The 22,589-nt window shown below is 43.9% G+C and overlaps 1 protein-coding gene across 2 annotated transcripts in view; it reads right to left on the reverse strand.

Annotated features, from left to right (window-relative positions):
- The window catches only part of FBXO42 (F-box protein 42), a 73,534-nt gene that overhangs the window by 12,242 nt on the left and 38,703 nt on the right, over positions 1–22,589 (reverse strand). For both annotated transcript variants that reach the window (XM_006273033.4, XM_059716796.1), the window contains exon 4: positions 21,847–21,981. In XM_006273033.4, coding sequence (XP_006273095.1) covers positions 21,847–21,981 — 135 coding nt within the window. The remainder of the gene's footprint in view (positions 1–21,846; positions 21,982–22,589) is intronic.

Consider the following 22,589-nt stretch of genomic DNA (forward strand, 5'->3'; position numbering starts at 1 on the left):
GTAATAGGGCACAGAAAAAAAGGGAGAAATTGAGAAAACAATAGAATTAGGTCAGTGCTGCTCAGGGAAAGAGATGGAAAAGAGAACCTGTTGGGCAGTTCTGGGAGTCCGCCCTAGACCCCCAGAGTCAGATTGGGACATTGATAAACTCTGTAATGTTATCAGATTATGCAGCATGGCCCTTATGGTAAACTAATCTGACAGAGAGAGAAACACTACTAATAAGTGACAGGTTTTGGTTTTTCCTGGTTACAATAGCAGGCAGATTCTTTCAGCAAACAGCGATTGAACCAACAAGAGGTGATACTGTATTACAGGCGTGGGCACAATGCAGCCCAGGGGCCGGAGGCGGCCCGCCAAGCCATTCTCTCCGGCCCATGGGGCCCCTAAAAGATTTAGAAAATTAATATTTATCTGCCCTGGGCTGCCTGTCACGTAGCCCTCAATGGCTTTCCAAAACTCAGTAAGCGGTCTTCCACCCAAAATAATTGCCCGCCCCTGCTATATTAGGCCTGGTTCTGGTAAGCAGCAAGGAACAACAGAATAGCTGGTTGAAGCTTGGGCTTACACATTTCTTGATTCAAACTCATCAGCTGATTCAGTTTATTTAGCCTTTCATTTAATTTACAAACTAAGGCTTTTTATTTCACAAGGGCAAACTTTGGAAAATTCTGGGAACTAACAGCAAAATCAACTGGCGTGGAGAGCTTGGAACTGCTTTACGGTCAAGATGGAGAAAAACGTGGCTGAGATTTGCAGGCCAAGCAGAGAGAAAAAACTTGTAAGAAAAGGTCTCCAAATCTAACTGGATGAGTAACCTCCTTGAAATGCCATCAGGAGTAAGAAGAATCTACGTGGACTATGAAAAGACAGTGAGCCAAGAACATTAGCTGTATTTGAAGAGGTCAGGAGGTAGGAGGAAAAAGTGAAAAATGCCAAAAAAAAAAAAAAAAAAAAAAAAAAAAAAATCAAGCTGAGTTAAGACTTTGCAAAAGATATTAAAATACAGTAGAAGGCTTTTTAGCCACACGAGCAGACAGAGGACAAGGAAAGTGGGTTATTAGGCAGCAAGGTTGTGGTTGAGATTTGAAGATAATCCAGGTATGACCCCAAAACTCAACAAATACTTAGCGTTCCATAAAAATGACGACATTGGCTACGGGGTGAAGACAAGGTGGCTTAAAGGGTGAGAGAAATTACCGCATCCCAGCACAAGCAAAACTAAAATACTTAATATACTCAAGTCAAGGGGACTGGAAAGTCTTCATCCCAGTTGGCTCATGTCACAAGGTCTGGCGACAAGTATTTTAACAAGGTGGAGGTGAAACCATATAGCAAACAGTTCTTATTATTTAAGAAAGGGAAAGTGATCCAGACAACTACAGACAAAAATCCTCTCCAAGAGGAAGAGTAAAAAGAACTTAACCTTTGCTTTTCAAGGCTAAATGAACTGAGGGGTGCTGATTGATCCCTATAAATACATTAAAGGGTGAACGGGAGAAAAAGATATTCAAACCCAAAGAACAATGTTGGCACAAGAGCTAATGTGTACAGAAAGTTTTATTAGTATCAGCAGTTCTGGAGCAGCCTTCTAGTAGGACCAGTGAAGGCAAAAAAGCTAATTAAATTTAACAGAAAGCTTACCAAATTTATGAATGGGTGTAGTACAAGTTCCCTGCACCACAGGGAGACTGGACACGACAACACAGGAGATCCCTTCCTCATCCTATGGTCCAAGTTGGCTTTGTGACCTTTTTAATTCAAGAATGGAATTCAATATGGAAATATCTCTGACAATGATTTTGTACCGGCAGAAAGATTAGAGTATGGGACTGAGTCTCAAACAGCAGCTATCTAGTGCTATAGGCAACGTCACCTCTTAAAGAATAGCATCTCCGCTGTGAGGATGAAGTCTCTAGAAAAACAGCAGGGGGACCTGAAAGCCTTCAGCAAATCCCCATTCTTACAGGCTTGAGATGAATAGCTTAAAAAATATATATACGAGAGCATGGCCCTTTCATCTTTTTCTAGGAAAGGGAGTTTTTGTTGCCAGCAGCTCTAAAATGGAACACTTGCAACAAGACCGGGGCAAGACTTTACCTCCAACTTCTATTAAACCAAGTGGAAATGTGCAGAAGCATTTGCAGAGAAATAACTAATATTCTTTCAGTCTAATGTGCTCAAGAGACAGCAAGATAAAACCCTAAGATCAGGGATACTGGTAGCACCAAGGGACCAGTAACATACTCAAGGCAGGACCATCAAACCTCAGGAGTATTAAGTCAGTGCCGCTACCCTGTCTCAAGGCAAGGGGAGGGAGCGCAAGAAATTCAAGACCGGTTTCCTGTGTTCAAGCCAGACTTTCCATTTGAACAAATCCCCAGTGGGCTTGGGTTTCCACATGCATTTCACTCTACAACATAATTAGGAAACATTTCAACTCATCAGCCAATGTCACTGGAACAAATTACCCCCAAAGAAAGGGTAAAAGCCAGCGAAGACAGATGCCAACATCCGATCGATCAGACAAAAAACATTTCACTTCACTGCAGATGTTCCCCAGATTTACTGTAGCTCTACAAAAATCAAAGGATTTCAGTTATAAGCAACCTTGTTCTTGTATTTTTCCATTAGGAGCTTGCTTCAAGTGGGCAGCGGCTCTGAAGAGCTCATCTTTGGACTGACTGCGTGAACTCTTCCCATAATGGACCTCGGTATCTGTGACCCCTGCTATGAATCCCACAGATGCGCTGGCTGTCAGATTTTACAACAGAAATGAGATTCAAGCCTGCTATGCCTATGGCACTCCTGAGGCTGAAAACACTCTGGTGTGGACATCATAAAGCACCGCCTCGGATAACTCCGAGGAGAACACCGACTGGCACGGCGCTGTTTAAATCGTGCGTTCTGGCAGGAAACCTCATCAAGCATACACAGCTCCTGGTCTCAGATGTTCCCAGTCAAACAGCAAAGCCCGCTATGCTAAATCTGAATGAACTACAGCAGCCAGCCTGATGTTCAAGTCTGAATTTATTAGACCGAGTGCAAGGCTGGAGCTGGCAATACCTGCTTAGTAAGCAGAATACCTGGAACCACTTTCACCTTTACTGTACCAACCACAGCTTCATCCCCAAGGGCTAGTAGGCTGTATTCAGGCTCCCTGACCCCACAGCTAGGCTTCTGGGACAGTCTGAAATCCAAATATCCTTTCCCTCTCCAACCAAAGGAAGGAGAATGAGAGAGAAAAAAACAAACCCTGCCTTCACGCATGATCCAGATTTTGCTTTCCCCACACTGTTTGCTGAGTGGAGCTCTGACTTCTGACAGATTTTTTTAAATATATTTAGTATTCCAGGTCAAATTAGCCAAATCAGTTCCAAGTCGTATCGCTTGAGCAGAATTCAACTAATCCAAAAACCATGTCAATTGAGCAGGTGGAACTCAACTGTTCTAAACAACATGTACGGTGCTGCAACCAGTGAGCATCCTTCACCCCAGACCTTTCACCCTGGGACTTCAGATGCTCCCAAATCCATTGGCAGACATCCCATGTGCAGGCCCAAGCCTGGAGGTCTTGGGGTTCGAATGCCCCCAGACACTACAGCCAAGCATCCTTGTCTGGGACTTCAGATACTTCTTACACTCGATCTTAGTGCAAGTTGTCTGACCCTAGGGTAGCAGCAGTTCAGAGGTCAGAAAACAGAAGGACTTCCAGAGGAAGAGATTCCCAGATAACATTACAATGTTAGCATAAGAATTAGGAAATAAAGAGGAGTGGGAGAGGAATACTAGGAGAAGGAAGGCTAAGAGGACAGCTCTGTGTCATTCTCTAAGCCAGTGTTTTTCTCAATCTCTTTAGACTGAAGGCACCTCTAAGAAAATGCCAGCTCTTAGCTTCTGCTTGTTTGACTATGGAAAAATAACAGAGCGATTCTTCTGCTGCAAAGACTGCAACAGGCCAGAAGATCTGTGACGCTATGGATACCTATTTGAAATCGCTGTGTTTATATTTTATGAATTGTGCAGGTAGTAAATGAATCTTCTGCTACAAAGCAATACGTAAAGCAGCTATGATGATTCAATTAAATTGCAATGAACTGCTTTCCACACTTAAACCAGCTGCTTTTTCAGATAAAGATTCCTCCCCTCCCTCAGATGCAGGATTTTCACCACCTGAGAGAGTACACTACTGGCTGAAAGCCAGGCAGATTCTGGCCTCACCCAGTGATAGATTTAAGGTCCAAAGCTTGCAAACTACCTGCAGAACTAAAATGGGGGCTTTACCTCTGCAATAGGCACAATGCCCATGTTTTGCAAAGGAACTTTCAGCAGATGCCTTTACTTTGGAAGATCTTGAAATAAAGTCACAACAGTGAAGCCCAATAGGTAGAGAAAACTATTTTAAGTCATTAGGAGTCTCAAATCCTCCCGAGCCCTGTGCAATTGGATTCAAGAGCCTTATTTCACTAGCACATCAAATATTCCCATTGCTGCTAAACCACCTGCATAGTCATGCAGACAGCAAGCATAGAAGAAGTTATGGAAACAGGACATGGGAATATACCACCTTACCACCTAATAAGCAGTAGCAGACCCTTTTTCCATAACACTGAGAATAAGAAGGAGGCGGGGGATAAAAGATTTTATCAGCACTAGTCTCAACTGAGTGCAGTATTTCACTTGTGGCATCATCTCTTGTGAGTAATGCCATGCTAAGAGGGTGCTGAGTAGCCCATGATACCCAGGAGCAGGGAAGAGATCGTTAGTCATGTTCGTCTGAAGGCAGACAGAAGGCATCAGAGATGCACCTTATAGACTAATCGGCATCTGATGAAATAAGATCAGGCTGCCTCAAGCTTATGCATCTCTGATTTAGATGGGCTTTAAGGTGTCTCTGCCCTGCCTCCTGCCTTGATACCCAGTGATTGAGTAGTCCATTATAAATCTCAATGATCAACTTGACTGCTAAGAGCAAAGACTGAATTATATTCCTTGAGATCGGTTGCTCTGTCTTGAGCTCCCTTCCTATTCGCGTGTGTAGAAACAGAATGACGCAGGAAACCAACTTGCACTGCAAAGCTCTGCTTAATTGCCATGTTTTTTTCTTCCCGATACTGTGCTCTGCAGAATTTCAAGTGACTTGAGTAACGGTGTAGCATGCTACACAAAACAAGGCTGGTGCTAATTAAAGAGCGCTCTGATTCAGAGGGCGGGCAAGATCGGCTCCTGCTGCTCATCTTCTCTTGTGGATGAGCATGGAAAAAATGAAAATTGCTTTATTATACTACAAGCTGCTCATAAAAAAAAAATCTAATTGGTGGGAAGGGCATTGGGGGCATATGGCTGAGCAGACAAGCACGCTCTTCAATCTGTGCTCAACTCCACAGGCATCCCAGTACTGCTAGTTAGCGGCTGTTTTATTTACCATGTCAAAAGGAATGTCTCTTCTTTGAAGGGACAGAAATTATATGTTAAAAAAAAAAAAAGAAATAAATGTGTGTAAAATCCTTCTACCACAAACCTACCTCTACCCCTTTGCACATATACTTAAATCACAGCCATCACATAGCAAGGACATGCCACAGTAGCTCCAGGTTTGTCTGGATTTTCCTGCCTCAACCAGGCCTGCACAGACAACACTGGTCTAACACATCAAGGTTGAAGTTCTGCTGGGAGAGACTGTTGACATGAGGGAATTTACACACATTTGAGAAGGGGAAAGATTTGGAGACGGTGACTGCTTTTCCCAGCCTATCTCAAAATCAGAGAAGTACCAGGGGATCCCCTAAGTGCAACAGAGTTGCTTTGGGAATAGCTGAATTGCAGTGACATGGCTTTGGATGCGTGTGAAAAGTCTCAACCAAAGCAGGTTATTGTTTTAAAAACATGCAGTTTAAGTGTGTGCTCGAATAAACCTATTTGAATAACTCAAGGGACGACGTCACAGGAGGAGAGTGACCCAGTCTAGTAGCTCAAACAGCTAACTGGACACAAAACTCAACTTTCCATGAGGGGGGGTAGGGGGAAAATCACCTATGGACTGCAAACAGGCACCATGCAGATTAGTGCTTTGTTACCCCCTGTACTCATATCAGGTAGATTAATTATTTTAAATCAGCTTTTTCAGTTTAAGAACTGGTATTTTTTTTTTAAATGGCTAAGAATGAACCAAATGTTTAAATACATCTCCATTATCCAAGAGTAAAGTCTTTGTGTATAGGCTCTTCTGCATATAGATACTTCTGCATCCTTTTACACAGGTATACTCTTAATTTTTCTTTAAATACAATTTGTATAGATTTTAAATCTGGAAACACTATTAGCATTTACATTTTTTTTATATTCTACTAGCGTGATGACCTGTTGCTGTTACTCAGTCCCTTTTTACTGAGAAGGGAGTATTCTTCTTTTCATGCGACTCACGCGACATGATGATTGTGATGAACCTGGAAAAATAATATAATGGACTTTTCTTCTCTCCTGGGCCTAGCCGAGCCTTAGGCAGAAGGAATTCTCTCTCAAAGAGCAAAAATTCGAAAGCATCTGAAAACAGAGCTAGGATGCAACTGCATTCCCAGGCCATTACTAGGCAATGTCACTAATGTACAAACATTTTTGTAGCTTCAGGAAGCAAAAACCAGGATATTGTAAGGTTCCCATTCATTTAGCTGTAGAGCCGATTTCAAATGATCTACTCTGCTCCTACCGATAGGTGTCTCTGCAGCCCGCGCTAAATATCATGCTAGAGCGTTTCAGCAGCATCTACTGCCATATAACACCCTTCACTTCTGCAATCCTTTTTACCCGAGGAACTCCACGTGCTTACCTAATATTGGCTAAATGTTAATTTGCTAAATATCTGTTATATAAGCATCAGACTCGCTTCATCCCAGAAGCAGAGCCTCCTCTGAGGTGGGCGACAGCTACCTAATGTACCACTAGGCAACAGTTTTAAGAAAGGCGAGAAATGCAACACGCAGATTAAATTACTACAGGAATTTTAGTTTGCCAGCAGAAGAATTTTACCAAGACTTCAGGAATGATGTTGCAAATGCTGTTGAATGTGCCACACTGAGAAAGACCTCCACTGCATTTTTTCTGCTTGAAAGACGCTTCCTTGTGTGTTCTCCACTAGCGTTCACACCGTGGTGAGATGGTAAATTCAGCCTCTCTCTGCTTTCCTCCCGGGGTAACGCATTATTTTAAATAAATCAATAAATCACGCCACCCACCAGTTTGAGAGACAAGAACCTTTTAAATCTGACTGATGCAGGTGGACTTTTTAATGCGGTTTCTACACCAAATAAGATTAAGGAAACTTTGAGGTCGTTAGAAAGCAAAGTCTTCTGACAGGTGCTTCTCTTCCAGAGAGCTAGAGAGTGTAGTCGTTTAAGGGATCTTGGGCATGATCTTCAAGTAAGTGCCCAAAGGTTGGCTTTTATAGGGCCTGCTCATCAGAAATGCTCGGTTTTTAGAAGTTCCCATGAAATCAATGGAAGCTGCTGGGGGCTCAGAGCATAAGACCACTTGCATGCCTATATAAGGACTTAGGAACCCAACGTTAGCAGCCTATTTTTGCAAGTCTTGGTCCCATTATTTACTAACACAGACGCAAATAGTTTTCCCCAATTTTGGTATAAAATGCTCGTCAAGCAGGATTTTCAAGTGACCAGGGTCATGTTTATATTCTCCAAAGCTCTGAAAAGGAGTGCAGATCAGTCAACCCTCTGCCCCCTTCCTTGTTCACTGCTACCTTTGTACTCCACTTGGGAGAAAACGGGGTACAAAGGAGGAACTACAAATTCCCTGTGCCCGTCTTTAACACAGAAGCCTGAAAATGGAATAGTGGGAAAAATTCTTATATTACTCTCTGGAGGGATTCGTGCCCAGGGACCTTCTCTCTCAGATTCTAAATCTGACAAGGTTAAAGGAACAAGCTATTTTTCATGCCTTCCTGCTAGATCCACACTGATATATGTCTTAAGAGGGGTCTATTTTTTTGGCATACGTTCCAAGAAAATGAAATCAAACACCATTCCAAAAATAAAAGATAAGATGCTGAATACCAGGAAAGATTTCAGAAATGACTTTTGCCACACTAACTGAATGCTGGGAGAGAGGGGAAATCATGTTTAGCAGTCTTTAAAATTCACATCGAGGGTCTCTGCTAATAACTACCTTGCTGCAATATGCATAATTTGGACAGGCAATATGCTACAGGAGTTTGGGGAGTTTATTTTTCTCCTTAGCATCTACAAAGTCATTAGCTGAGGACACCAGGTGAATGTAGCATTTCAGGAAAACTAGCTTCTGTGCTGGGTGAATGGAAAAGACTTAGCTAGACAGAAGCAAGTCAGCCAGTTTCTTTAGGGATGAACAGAAAAGGTGCATTTCAGTGTACACTTCATATAATGTGTTTTAAAAATAATGCTCCTTTTTAATTATATCTAGCCACAAGATAGTAACTTCTTAGCAACAGTGTCTTTCCCAATTGTGTACAAACACATTTGCCTGTACTGTAAAGGTCTTCAGCACCGGAGTCGAGCACCGAGTCATTTCTGTTCAATAATTCAGCCACAAAAAGGCCGAGTAAAACAAAGTACCAAGTGCTGTGCCTAAACTGGACCGAGAAAAAGTGCGAGAATAGTCAGCTGCCCCGTTTCCATAATTTCCTGCTCCTTTAAAATCCCTGCTGTGGCGTGGGGAGCTTCTTTGAATCTTTTTTTTTTTTCTTAAAGACCAAACTGTTACGTATGTGGAATTGCTTTTCATTCTTTGCATAGCGGGAAGGAAGACGTAAGGGGGAGAGAGACGCAGCTAACAATAAACGATGAGCAGAACTGCCAGGTGCAGGCGGGGGAAAAAAAAAAGAAAAAAAAAAAAGAAGAGAACCTGGGAAAAGACTCTGAATCCGTGACCTGGACTAAATTACACTAAAGCATCAGGGATATTTGAGTTTAAAGCCTACCAACAAAACATTGTTGTATTTATACAGGAGCTTTCATTTTAAAGGAAGCATTTTAAAGTGCCTGTATACGCAGCAGCATGAATACAACTGCCTCTGGCATAGTGGGTGGCAATGAACCATTAGAAAAAGGGGGGGAAAAAAATTATGAGATGCAACAACGAGGAAGGAGAAATCTTTTCCCAAATGCTACAGCTCTTATATAATGTCCCGAGAGCTGACAGGCCAGCAAATTTTTAAGATCTCATCTAAAAGAAAGAGCCAGGTTATCGCACGGAAGTTGGTGAAAGACGAACAGCTAGGTCACCTCTGCTGGTGTTCAAACTTTGGTACATAACTGCTCTGATTCTTTGCTGTACTTAGTGGCCTCAAAAAACCCCAAATCCCCACCCCACACCAGCACCAGGAAAACCAGAAGCTTGCTGCCTTTCAAACAATTTCCCTCGCCGTTTCCTCTGGTTGTCACATTTTTCCCCTCAATGAAAGAAAAGTTTCTGCTCAAAAAAAAAAAAAGAAAGCAACGTCCACTCCTGCTGCATGAGGCTAAATAGCTAGTGGCAAGGCAGCGCCAATAACCTGCACGCACCAAAAATGTAAAGTAACGCCAGTTTACCTAGAAGAATTCACACTGGATAATGAAGCACATACCAAGCATACGTGGTTGTCAACGAAAGCAGGGCACTGATCTTTTTGAGCTGTAAGCTTCTCACGGGAGAGACTGTTTTCTATGTGGTATGGAGCAAGGAGTGTCCACACACTGATGCACCAAGTTGACAACAGATGACAGGAAAGATAAGTAAAATATTTTAATTGCATATAACATACACCCAAGGAGTGCACTTACCAAGTATCAGCCAATCCTTCCTATATTCGGTGCACAATAAAATGTTTCACTAGGCTGCTATAACCTACCGTAGTCTTATTAGTGTTAATCTTTTAGCTTCATTTCACTATTCATTTATCCCCAATTCCACTTCTTCTCAAATGCAGAGACTGTCACAAGAGGATGCAGCACAACGAGACCATCTCTTCCAAACAGTGTGAGGTGGCAATTAGTGCTACCGATGCCACGCAGCCAAGGCAGAAATACAGCCAACGCACCAGATGAACAAACTCTATGAACGAGATTGATAATGAAATCATCCTGATGGACTTCACCCATCACTGGGGAGCTCATCCCTAACAGGGGAAGAGCTGGTCCAAAGCACTGGGCAACACAGCTCACGCGTAACTCAAATTCCTTCCTGCATCTGGTGCTTTATGCCTGAAATGCCCTGTACGTTTCCACACAACTGAACAGAAATGAAAGCATCAGCACCTTAATCTCTCTGCCAACGAAAATCGTGAGGACCAGCAGCAGCGATTTTTAATGCTGACAGAGCTGTGAATCCCTGTGCCCTGCACCCTTTTGTCTTAAGCTTTAAAGTGAAGGAAACGAGGAAAACCACAAAGTGACTTCGTGGACTCCAAACGCTGCCCAGCCTAACAATGTCACTTGGTGTTATTGCTGTAACCGAGATGCCGTGGAGTGGTCTGGGAACCTGGTTCAGATGCACCGATAAGGAGATTTCAAACAATGCAGGCTGGGCCAAAGGGCAGGCTGCAGCCAGGCACCGCCAGATCAAAGCAGGGACCGCTGACATTGCAAGGTGAATTTCAGACCCGATGAAGCTGTCTTTTCCCAAAAGGCATTTGTGTTTTAAAGAACCACTGAGAAGAAGTATTTTTTTTTAAAAAGCCTTTTCCAAGCTGGAAGAGGCACCTTGCAGCTGTCTTTAATGCTCTGAAGTCAAGCAGAGAATATGCCAATGGATTAAAAACTAACAGATTTAAGGCTACCTTCACAGCAAGAGTGTGTTTTTATATTAAGATAGTGATCTTGATGCAATATCCCCGGGTGTAGGGTACTGGCAAGTTTTCATCTTGATGCAACTAGTCAGGACCAACCCTATTTTCTCTGTAAACACCTTGGCTGGCTATACAGAGATTAAAACCCCACCCTGCGGCAGCAGTTACCTTCATGTAAATACCCCATTTTGCATGGTGAAGATATAGCCATAACAGGCCTGACAGCTTCTCAGCAGCAAAAGAAACCCAAAAGGAGCCAAAGGTCTTTTGTTCTCTAGGCCAGTGAAGGCAGATGAATAAAGACCTCTTGCACTGCAGGCAGATGTCTACTCATACGAAGCCTTTTGGGGTGAACATTACCTATTTTGGCACAACTTTTCCACTGGCCACTACGGGGAATTAATGCCACTGTTTGGGCAGTAACGTTGGAAAACATGCCCTTTTTGGCTGGCCTCCGAAGCAGTTCATCTACCATCACAGCCTGAAGGGCAACAGTATTTGCTCCCACCCAGACAGGCCTGGCAGCATCCCAGAATACAGGTATTCTCAGGACCTTATCTGGCCTGGCCTGGGGGGAAAATTCACCCTGCAGAGCAGAAATTTTCATCCCAGGCAAGTAGCAGTGGTAGCTGGCTCTCTCTCCTTTTGTGCTAAAGGAAAATACAACCTTTCAAAGGTTAAGTGCAAACAAAGAAAAGGCCAGGAGAGCAGGGAATTGGGGAAGGATTTGCGAGTCAAGGGAAGGACAGATCTGTGTGGCAAAACAAAACACTTACATAAAGCGCCTAATCTCCGATACAGATCGCTCCTATTGAACACAAATGATGATTGATTAGCCGGTCCCGTCCCCCCTCCCTGAATCTTCCACTCACACGTTCTCTTCTCCAAGGACTCACCGCGGAGGAGTTTGAAAATGACAAGAGTTAATTTCCTATCCCTCGCCCTCAACACTTTCCATCATTTAAACAAACGAATTCCACTGGAGGTATTGTTCATAACTACCTAAAATGAAAAAAAAGCAGGGAATTCATAACCAAAATCCATGGTATAGAGTCCTAAAGGGGTCAATGGACATCTAAACATGTGAACATCAAGCTTGAATCTGGCACAGTCAGCTCCGGCGGCCTTCGTTCTCCTGAAACACACCAGTTAAGGTGAACATTTTCAATGGCAAAATCTTCTGGGACACTAAGCCCCACATGCACATGACTGAGGCTTCTACATGGAAGCTAAAAATCAAATCCGTCTGTTTGATGTGGACATCAAAGCTTCTATGGTAATGGAAATGCTACCATGCAAAGCTTTTAGTTTCTTTTGACTGCTAAATTCTTGGATTGTTTTGCAGCCAGCAGTCCTGTATGTGATTTATACATTATATAAAACAGTAATTCCTTTAAATCTACTGCCTTGCCCACTGATTTCTGTGAAGGATACCTTTTCAGCAAGAGCAATTCAGTGCTATCCACCACCAACATGTTCACACTCCATACCACCGTGCCAGTCTGTTGCTAGAGGAAATGCACCTTACAGGGCAGCAACCAGAAATCCTCTTCAAAGATGCTTTCACTCTTATATGTTTCCTTTATTCTCATGCTACAGTTAAATACCTTTTAAAAAGGCCTGCTCCCTCTACATAGCACCAGAACACTTTGCTGGAAAGCCTAGCACAGACGAGGACCAGTTCAGCACCATTTAAAGATCTTTTCAATAAATCAGCATGGCAGACAACGAGAGGTTTAATTATTAAGTCTAAAAGGACAAAACTTATTTTAAATGTGCCTAGACCAAACAAGGAGTCTTTGTACCAAAGGCTAGCATGCAGTGATGGATGTCAAATGGCAGGCAACATGAAAGATCTGCTGTAGCATCTGCACATGCATACACAACAGCAGATTTTCCATGATAATAGTATACACCTGCATGCATCTTCTAGCAAAGCAGATGGAATCAATAATTTGCATCTCTCCAGCACCTTTCATCGGACCCTCTCAATGCCCTTTAGAAGCAATTAATTTAAGTCTCACAACAAATCTGTAAAGTGGGTATTTATCCACATTCACACTTGTGAGCATTGGCCACAGGAGTCAAGTAGCTGGGTCCAAGTAAAGCCTTTCTACCCGTTACGACCAGAGAAAGCCAAAAAAAAAACCCCAAGGAAGAGGTAAAATTATTCTGAGAAGCTTCATCTGTCTCAGACATGACATTCACATGATCAAGTACATAACGTGAATAGGTTACGCTGATACGTTTAGTAGTACCTCAGTTTAGCACAGAAAAGTTATGGGCTCAAATGCAATCTGGTAGCTAATGCCAGCCCCCAGTGCAGGATTCCCCCTGGTGAAACTCTAGTAAGGAACGAACCACACGTTCACAACCGCTAACATTTAGATCAGGACAAACAGGTTGGGCACCAATTCACCATTCCTAAAGCCTGCAGCCTTAGTACCCTTTTCCAGGGTATGGTCCAGTGATTCTCAGCAAAGGTACTGTGGCATTTTGGGGTGTCCCGAGTCCTTTCCAGGGTGCCACAGGAATACCAACCACACAATGTTAGCACTGTTAGGTAGGCAAACACAATTCACCGGATAAACCCAGAGATTGCAAATAGGAACCCAGAGGGTCATCACGGACAGTTAAGGAACAAGTTACCCACAGGGAAGTCTTTTCAACCTAAAGCAATTAGAAGCTGGCTTAGACCCTAAAATATAAGGGGTTTTAAAATCGTAATTCATGCAAATGGAAATGTTTCCCCATGCAAAGCTTTTAGTTTCTTTTTAATGCTAAATTCTTGGACTCTTGGTCTTGCAGCCAGGAGTCCTGGATGTTATTTATACATTATATAAAACAGTAATTCCTTTAAATCTACTGCCTTGCCCACTGATTTCCGTGAAGGCTGCATGTTTTGTATCATGAGAAACTAGACTGGCACTTGCAATTTACTCCAGCAATTTTTATTTTACATCTTCTCTCTACATTAGTCCTAAATGTTTCCAGTCTCTCTTCATATAGAAACCTTCAAATTTATCCAGTCATTTCTACTGTCCTTCTCTAGACCCCCTACTACTTCTGGAATATATCTTTTTGATGTGTGCTATACAGAGCTAATCAGTATTGCACATCAGGGCATACTGCCCAAGTAAATGACTTACAGTATATTCTCTTCTATTCTTTATACATCCTACCATAGCTGGGTTTCTGAACGTCACAGCATACTGAGCAGATGTTTTCACTGAATTGTTCATGGTGACCCCCCCCCCGAGCTCCTTTTTCTGTGCAGTTACAGTTAATTGAGACTTCAACAATGTGCATCAGCAAGCCAGCATTTCTTCCAGCATGCTTTATAACTTGGCATTTTTTAACATCTTCCATTTTAAATTAGTTGGCCCTTTTCTATGAAGCTTCCTTTCTTAAGGCTAAGCATCACCATGCAAGTTCTTTTATCTGGCTCTTCTCATATGATGCCAAGCGTTATCATTATTATTTTTAGATTTCTATCCCACTCTACCCAGAAAGGCTCAAGGCAGGTTCCAGTAAGTGACACGCAACCTGCAGATAAGGATGTCTCAAACAACATCTTGAAACTGGAAAACTCCACCACCCCACCCTCGTCCTCCTATTTCCCTGCTTATCCCCCATAAGAACAAATCCTCTGATCAATGCTAACCAACTCCCATTCAAACCGAAGAAAAGGTTCTCCCTTTTCCCACTCCCTTCCCTGACACCTAGCAGAGATCTCTCCTCCCTCCCGCACTGCAATCCCTTTTTTGGGCATGGCTCCAGCAGCACTTGAAGATCCTGTGGACATATTTAAGCTACCTTTGAGCTAGCTAGCTCAAGAACTGCTAACAATGAAGCCACAGGAGCACAGAGCTCAACGTGCAGTGTGCTGAAATGCATGCTACCACAGCTAGCTGTACCCAAACGAGCTCGCTCAAACTGAGGCATGGTTACTTGCTTCCTGTACCAGCTCCTGTGTTACTCGAGTGTCAAAAGCAGCCTCTCTTTTAGCATGCTGTAGAACTGGCTGTTCCAAGAAAACCTTTATAGGGATGTTGACCTGATGGGGCTAGTTCATGTGAAGCTGCTGGACCCCCTTGTTACAAACAGCAGTAACGAGAGGGGTCACACCTATAGGACGATCAGGCTGAATTCAATTTGAATTCAGCGGCAGGATAAAAGAGGGACTGAACGCTGCAAAGAGGCGGCAAGAGGCAGATTCATCTCCTGGGCTCCAAGGCCGTGCAAAAGCGATGGTTCCTGTTAGATCCCATGTAGACACACGGGTGAGCTCAGACGGGGACATGGTGTTAGGTGACAGGCTGTTCACATGGGCCTTTGAAGACTGCATCTGGCAGATGGGCACAGGCTGAGAACCACTGACATTACATGCTATTTTGGATGTAGAGCAACAGAAGACAAGCTAACAAAGCTCAGCCTGTAATATCTTCACTCTCAGTGCTGTGGTTTACAGTTTCACGACTTGCGATCTGTAAAGCATGCAGTTTTCAGGAAAACACCCTTTTTGAAGACTGGGTTGTGCACCCCGCCTCCCGCTGCAGAAATCATGACCATCCTCTCTCCACAACCCTGAATAAGGAAGTCTGTGCCTAAATCTTGCCCAATTTGATCAAGTGTTGTGGTTACAAATAATCTCATTTCTGCAAAGACTGTGACTGAAGGGTGTTTCTGAAGGGTGTTACAAAACAGGTCTTTGTGCTCATCTTAAGGATGTTGGGCTGCTTAATCAAGGGCATGAATTCAAGAGCTGTGGTAACAATGTGTAAAAGCCAAGTTTCTTGTTCCATCATGCTGCAGCCTCCCAATGCCAGACTGCATCCAACAGAAGAACCCAGGACCAAAGACAAGACCCTCTCCTAGCCATGCAGACTTTCAGTTTTATTGAATCAGCATCAAATCCTGTGACAAAAAAAAGGAGTCAGTGCTTTCTAGCAAGCTAGCATGTGCCTCCCTTATTATTATTCTGTTCAAGCCTCAGGGCTGAACCTGTGCTAGGAGGATGATAAAAGCTTCTACTTTCCCTGTGCAGGCTGGAATGGCTTGATTTCAATGAAAGGAAGCTGTGAGAAGCAAGTCCTGGGAGGTTTTACCCTCTTACTGGATGGGTGGACTCGGGGCTTAAAGAATGGTAGGCTTATTTGGGAAAACAGGAAGGACTAAGTCACACATCTGCCTAGTCACTCTGATACAAGGAGGGAGCAGAAGGCGTGGCTACTTCTTATAGGAAAACATACTGAAAGTAGTAAAGGATCTTCAAAACAGAGGCTTCTTTCCCTCTTACGTAGATAAAAATTGGACAGCACCAGGCAGATGATGTCTATTAGGTTGAGAATGAACTTAGGAGGCAGAACCAATGGAGAGTGCAGGCAGGTTGGTAGCGTATTACCTACTTGGATAGCATTTGGACTTGAAATACTGTGCTTCATGGCTATTAGGGAGATTCATTACTTGCCTCTTTGGGGAACTGGCTTTCATGTTGGAGTATTTGCTTTATGATGTAACAAACACCTTGGTTTTTAAGTCTTTTCCATCTCTGCCCTCCCTTAACTTGTCACTGGTGAGCAGGGGCGCATCCTAACAACCCACTCCGGATGGAGCTCTGGGTATCCTTCTTCCCTGTCAGAGAAAGGTTTGACAGTAAGCTTGAGCAGACCTTGATCAAGTGCAGAAAAAAATGTAGTTGTTCTGTGAGCCGTAAAGGCGCGGACTATCCAGGAAGAAAATTGCTTGGTGACACACACTGACTCCTGTGCATCAGTTATGTACAGCTACACCACAGTAAACCTAGTGCAGTGTGAACTATTTTACCCATTCCACTTCCCAGGCTTTACAAAATAGAGGGGGTTAACTTTCTTGGCTAAATTAGGCTCCCAGAACCTGTCTCGCCATGGTTTCCAAGACAAAGGGAAGGAAGGAAGCCTATTTAGTACATTTCCAGACCTGCATGAAATCAAGATGCATCTTCACTGCAGTGAGAGTCCAGATGATTTTAAGCCAGTTTGAGTATTTGGATTGGCCAAGGGGTGAGGCTAGAAAAATGAGGGTTGGAAGGGACCTCCAGAGGTCACATCTAGTCCAGCCCCCTGCTCAAAGCAGGACCAGCCCCAACTACAGCATCCCAGCCCAGGCTGTCAAGCCAGGCCTTAAAAACAGCAAGAGATGGAGACCCCACCACCTCTCTGGGTAACCTGTTCCAGTGCTTTACTACTCTCCTCGTGAGAAAGTTTTTTCCAATATCCAACCTCAACCTCCCTTTTATGCAGCTTGAGCCCATTGCTCCTTGTCCTGTCACCTGCCACCACTGAGAACAGCCCAGCTCCATTCTCTTTGCAACCCTCCTGCAGGGAGCCAAAGGCTGCTATTCAATCCAATCTGTCTTCTCCAGACTAATCCTGTGTTACTGTGCCTTCACTGTTCACTACTTCTTGTGTGCACCTGGGTGCATATCCCACAGTTCTGGGCTGAGTGAACTCCAGGATCAGTGGTGCTCAACCTACGGCCTGCAGCTGGATGTGGCCCACAAAACCTATGTGAATGGCTCGTCACCTAACACCACGCTCCTGTCTGAGCTCCCCAGCAAGTCAGTGCAGGCTCCAGCTGGAGCCACCGCTTCTGTGCAGCTCTGAAGCCCAGGGGGTAAACGCTGTCACCACCTGTCCCCTCTTTTCCACTGCCACTGAAGGGCTGAGTGGCAGTGGTGTTTGTCCCCAGCACTCTGACTCCAGCCAGGGTCTTCACTGACAGCCGGTGAGCTCAAAGCCAACTGTGCATTGGCAATGCTTTTCTATGCAGCCCTCAGCTCCGTTCTGACTTGAAGATTTGGCCTGACTGTACAAAAGAATGAGCACCGCTGCCCTCGGACTCTTTCCTAGTCAACTGCATCAGCTACATGACTTGCCCCCCCAGGAAAAACCGGGGTAGGATACTGAGGGGACTATCAGCACTCACAGGATTTTTTTTCCTGCACCCTCAGTGCAAAACATTGAGTTACAGCAGCACCCAGGCTTTAACCCATCCCTAGCTCAGTAAATGACCTCAGACCTAAAGCACCTCCAAAAATAGGTTACATGCGTGAACGATAGAGCCTGGGGTCATGGTACAATAAAGAGAGACCCCCCATATTTCTCCCTGAACCCAGACGGAATTTTTCTTTGCAAGGAGGCCACTCCTCGCAATACCTTTGTTTGCTTATGAGATGGGAGTGGGTGGAAAAATCTCTCTAGTCTCCCAACAAGCTTAGGATAAATGCTACACAAAGCATAGCACTGAGAATGACTCAACTATAGGGGGGGAAAAGAAAAAAAAAACAACAAACCACTCATCTTACAAAATCCAATAAATCGTCAGGAAAGTCGGTTACGATCAGGGCTGACTCACTTTATAACTCAAGGGCAAACACCGATGGCAACAAGCACATCCCTCTCCTTCCTGCTCTTTTTACCGCACCAGCTAGATAACACTACCCATATTCCAATGCTCCCCGCTTCAAAGCAAACCAGCCCGATAAGAAACCAGGGCATTCACCCTGACACAGTGCACCATCCAGAAGAGTGCAGGGGAAGAGAAGGTTCCTGTTCTCTATGGCAGAATATGCAACAAGGGCAGCTGCATGGTCCCATGGGGAGAGCATGGGGCCGGGACTCAGGAGACCTTGAGTTATGTTCCTGGCTGTGCCACTGATCTGCTGGATGACCCTAAGCAAGATGCTTCACCTATCTGTGCTTCAGTTTCTCTGTAAAGTGGGGATAATGGCATTTGGTTTCTTTGTAGGGATAGCTCCAAAATCGGCTGGTGAAAAGCACAGCAAGAGATGGTAACCTCTTTAGCTCTCCTAGTGTTTACTACCCTGGTAATAGGAGAAGAAACAGTCAAATGACATTGTTTTAGCAATGAGCAGAATGTATTCTGAAAACTCAACAGGCCTTTCCTTTCAACCCTACTCAGTTATTCCACCTCCCTCTTTTTCAGAGAAAGCGAGCATTGGCCAGCTATGTCTGCGAAGGCTAAATATTTATTGCCGGCTTAAACTCAATCTCAGCTTCAAGACAGTTCATCCAACTCTTAATGCTATTTAATCTAATGCCTGCATGTGAGAAAAACCAAGTGAGGGTGGCAGGCATACCACCTAAATGAAGCACGGCCTTCACCTGGACTCACTTTAGTCCATTTCCAGGATTTTGTCAGAAGGCATGCGACTGGCATGAAGACCCGTCTGGGCTCACTTTAAAATCCTTGCAACTGGGTGGATTCCAAGGCAAGTCAGCCTAGCCCTCAGTCAACCTATTCCAGCTTGCTGCAGAACCATATCCAAGTGCTCCCCACTCTCCAAAACACAACCAATGTATGAGAGGCAGAAATAAGATGGGGTCTGGAAAAAAGCAAAACTGATGAGCATTTGGAAGGAGATCAAGGTAGATCTCCATCTCTGCTCCAAATGTGGAGGGAGAAAGATTTCTGTGATCACTAAATCTGTGTCCTCCCAGCAGCTGGATGTCCACGTATGGTTATACAGCGCACTTTAAACTACCTTTGACAGCAGCTCCATTGTGAGTTTAGCTACCAAATGTGCAGCACTGCATTTGACTTGAGGCAAATTATCAAAGAGGCCCATCCTCAATAAGGACATGACTTTAACAGATCAGATCAAAGCTTCTGTTGCATCTGGTCTGGATATAGCCGTATGTGGCTTCCTGCAAAGGTCCATGCACAATACTAGACTAAGCCGCAGACTCTAATACAGCTAGAATTAACTGTGCAATGTTTTTATGGTTTCCATAAGCGAGCAGCTTGCACCAATTCCATTTCCCTGCCCAGGTGCATGTTAATCATAGCTTTAGTTATCCTTTAAAAATCTCATTGTGTGATTTGGTTCTACCTCAAACAGCAGTAAATTCCTCATATGCTTTATAAGCAGTTTCCTTTGATTTGTTCAAATATACCAGCCCTTTAATGGCCCTGTTCTTTTCAGCTTCTGCATTTGCCCTCACCAAACACCACTTTTCCCAGGGAGTGGAGAATACAGGGGGGCAAGGGCACCAAAAGGCAGCTATGTGCAAGAAACCACCACAGGCATTCACATGGGTGAGTCATCTCCTCTGAAGACAGATGAACAAGTATGCTCTGTTCTGAACCAGAGTGAAGCTGCAGTTATGATCTGATCTTGGTGCATGTGCTCGTGACAGCATACAGAAATATTTCCTCAGGGGATCTTCCCATGGGACTTAACTCTGACACTTATTCCCACAATACGTGCTTTTTTAAGAACACTATTTGTTAATAAATTGGTGGGAATTTTACTATATGTATGACTAATAAAGGGTGCCGACTGATCTGGGTGCTGGTATCTACCTTCATTAACATTATGGGAACCTCACACACACACACTTTAACCCAAATGAAGTAGTAGTCACCACTGGTTATACCTTTCCCACAAATGCAGAGAAGAATGAAAAACTGCAGAGGGAGGGAGGAAGTTAAACTGTAGCTTGATCAGACCCAAGGTATTCCCCAAGTTATTGCTATTACAGTGCAATAACTTAAAATAAAGTTGAGTTTTGGATGGGTCAAAACTTACACTTCAAGCTTGAGTCCAAACACTGACCACCTGATTAGTTTTAGTCTAGCAATGAAGTCTCTGATTTATAGATGGGGGAGGAAAAAAGAAAAAATATCATTAGCTAAATTTGTCAGGTGTACACCCAGCTGGATGACATTTCTCTATTTAGGTTTAACATGCTAAATTTGGAATGTCATGTCTTGCAGATCCCCACATTAATCTGAACATTGTTCACAATATCAATGGGTAGGACCTTACTAATATGGGGGAAAATTGGGACCCCTTCCAGCATCACAATAGCCTCATCTCACCAGCATGCCACTACAATGACATATGAATGATACATCTTGCAGAGAAAGAGAAGTGCACACAACAGTGTGGAAAGGAAAAGGCACAGTGCAATAGTAGGAGGAGAACAGAGAATCCAGATCTGAAGCCGAGGAGGAATGGGAAAAGTGGGGCCTGCACACAGCTGACGACATGGGGAAGAGTGGACACCCTGATCTAGGGTAGAGGTTTAGATGCATGGGCACAGGTTTAGGCCTGGGGAAAGAACTGGGGACACAAACCCCGCAAACACAGTGGACAGAGGGAGTTTCGGGGAACTCCCAAGGTAGAGGGGGGGAGAAGAGAGCAGTGCACAGGGGACTTGCAGGGGACAGAGCACGGAAAGCAAGAGAGCCAAGGTGCATGTTACCGGCTTAGCCTGCAGCAGGCAACCTCCTAGCTAATGTAACCAGCACTCTAGTGGGTAGCTCTCTGCATTTGTCCCATTTCATTATAAGGAGGAAAACAGATGCTATTTTGGGGGGTTTTCATTTATAAAGAGCCTCCCTGACTTCTCTAATGGCACACACTTGCCAAACCTCATCTCTCTGAATTCTGGGTTATGTGGAAAACACGAACCCTCTTCATACATGGATACTTTATATATGTTTAAAACCCCTGTGGGAAATAAATTCTAGCCCTTTACTGCTCTAGCTCAGAAATGCGTGGACTACAGGAACGTACCTGTTTCCCATGCTCCCTGGTTGCTGTGGGTAACCAGCAGAGACATGTCTTATCCACTGCTCAAAAATACCTATACTGACAGCCCTGCCTTCCAACCAAAGCAGTGCAAAAATACCTACACTGACAACCAAAGCAATGCAAAGATCTCAGTCCTCCTAGGACAATACCTTCTGTCAGCTTTGGCTTGCAGGGCTCAACGTAGCACAGATGGCATTGAACAGTTTGCTGCAAACACAAAAAAACCACCTTTTCCCACAGTACAGTACAGTACACTGTATGGGGGGTCCTTACACAAAGGTACAGCATAGCATAATAGGTTAGGGAAAGCTCAGGATCAAGTCAGCAGGGTCCCGAGGAGAAGCTATGCTTCCGTATAGGTTGGTAGTTTATTACAAGAAATTGGCATGAGGGTTAGAAAAGATCTCAAACATCATCTGTCACCTCTCACCTGATGCCAGAGGCCGGATCCACTCTTTGCTGTTTAGGTCAAGTCTCCAGAGGTCGTTGAACGCAGCGTTGCAACTGCTTTGCGTGCAGCCACCAAACACGTACATTGACTGATTAGCGTCATAGTAGCATGCACCTAGAAGAGGAGAGCAGAAAAACACCATTACAATCAACTTCCACACTCCCAAATATAAAATGGAGCTTCATATGAGGGGCAGCAACTGCAGCAAAAAACGCATTATAGTCTTTTTAATAAAGGCTGACTAGGGTAGTGTTACCTCAACTGGCATAACCTGAGCAAGCTCAATCTAAGGTGATTATCCAGTTAACTGGACCTGTTCCTAAAAGTGCAGAGAAAGCTGTCATCTCCAAAGCTCACAGTTAATTAGATTAGCTGTGACTAACGTACTGAACAGGCTTACTTTTTCTAAGCCTCTCCATGTTGTTTCTGTAGCTGCCAAATGTTACTAAGGTACACACCTGTCCCGGGGAAAAGGCCAGGAGCCCATGTCCTTAGTTTCCAAGACTGGTAGCGATGAATTTCGTGCCTTCTTATCTTGTCTTATCTTATTCTAGCTATTTTATTAAGTCAAAGAAACCAGCTCATTAAAGTAGCTCATATCTTATGTTAAATATTCACCCCACATATTTTAGGAGAGGCAGACTTAGGTAAGTGCAGAGAAAGACTTCCAAATACAGCTATATTTAACACCACCTAACCCCAAATTTGCAATGCTAACAGTA

The sequence above is a fragment of the Alligator mississippiensis genome, chromosome 13 (genome assembly GCF_030867095.1).
Source record: "Alligator mississippiensis isolate rAllMis1 chromosome 13, rAllMis1, whole genome shotgun sequence".
NCBI classification, from domain to species: Eukaryota; Metazoa; Chordata; order Crocodylia; family Alligatoridae; genus Alligator; species Alligator mississippiensis.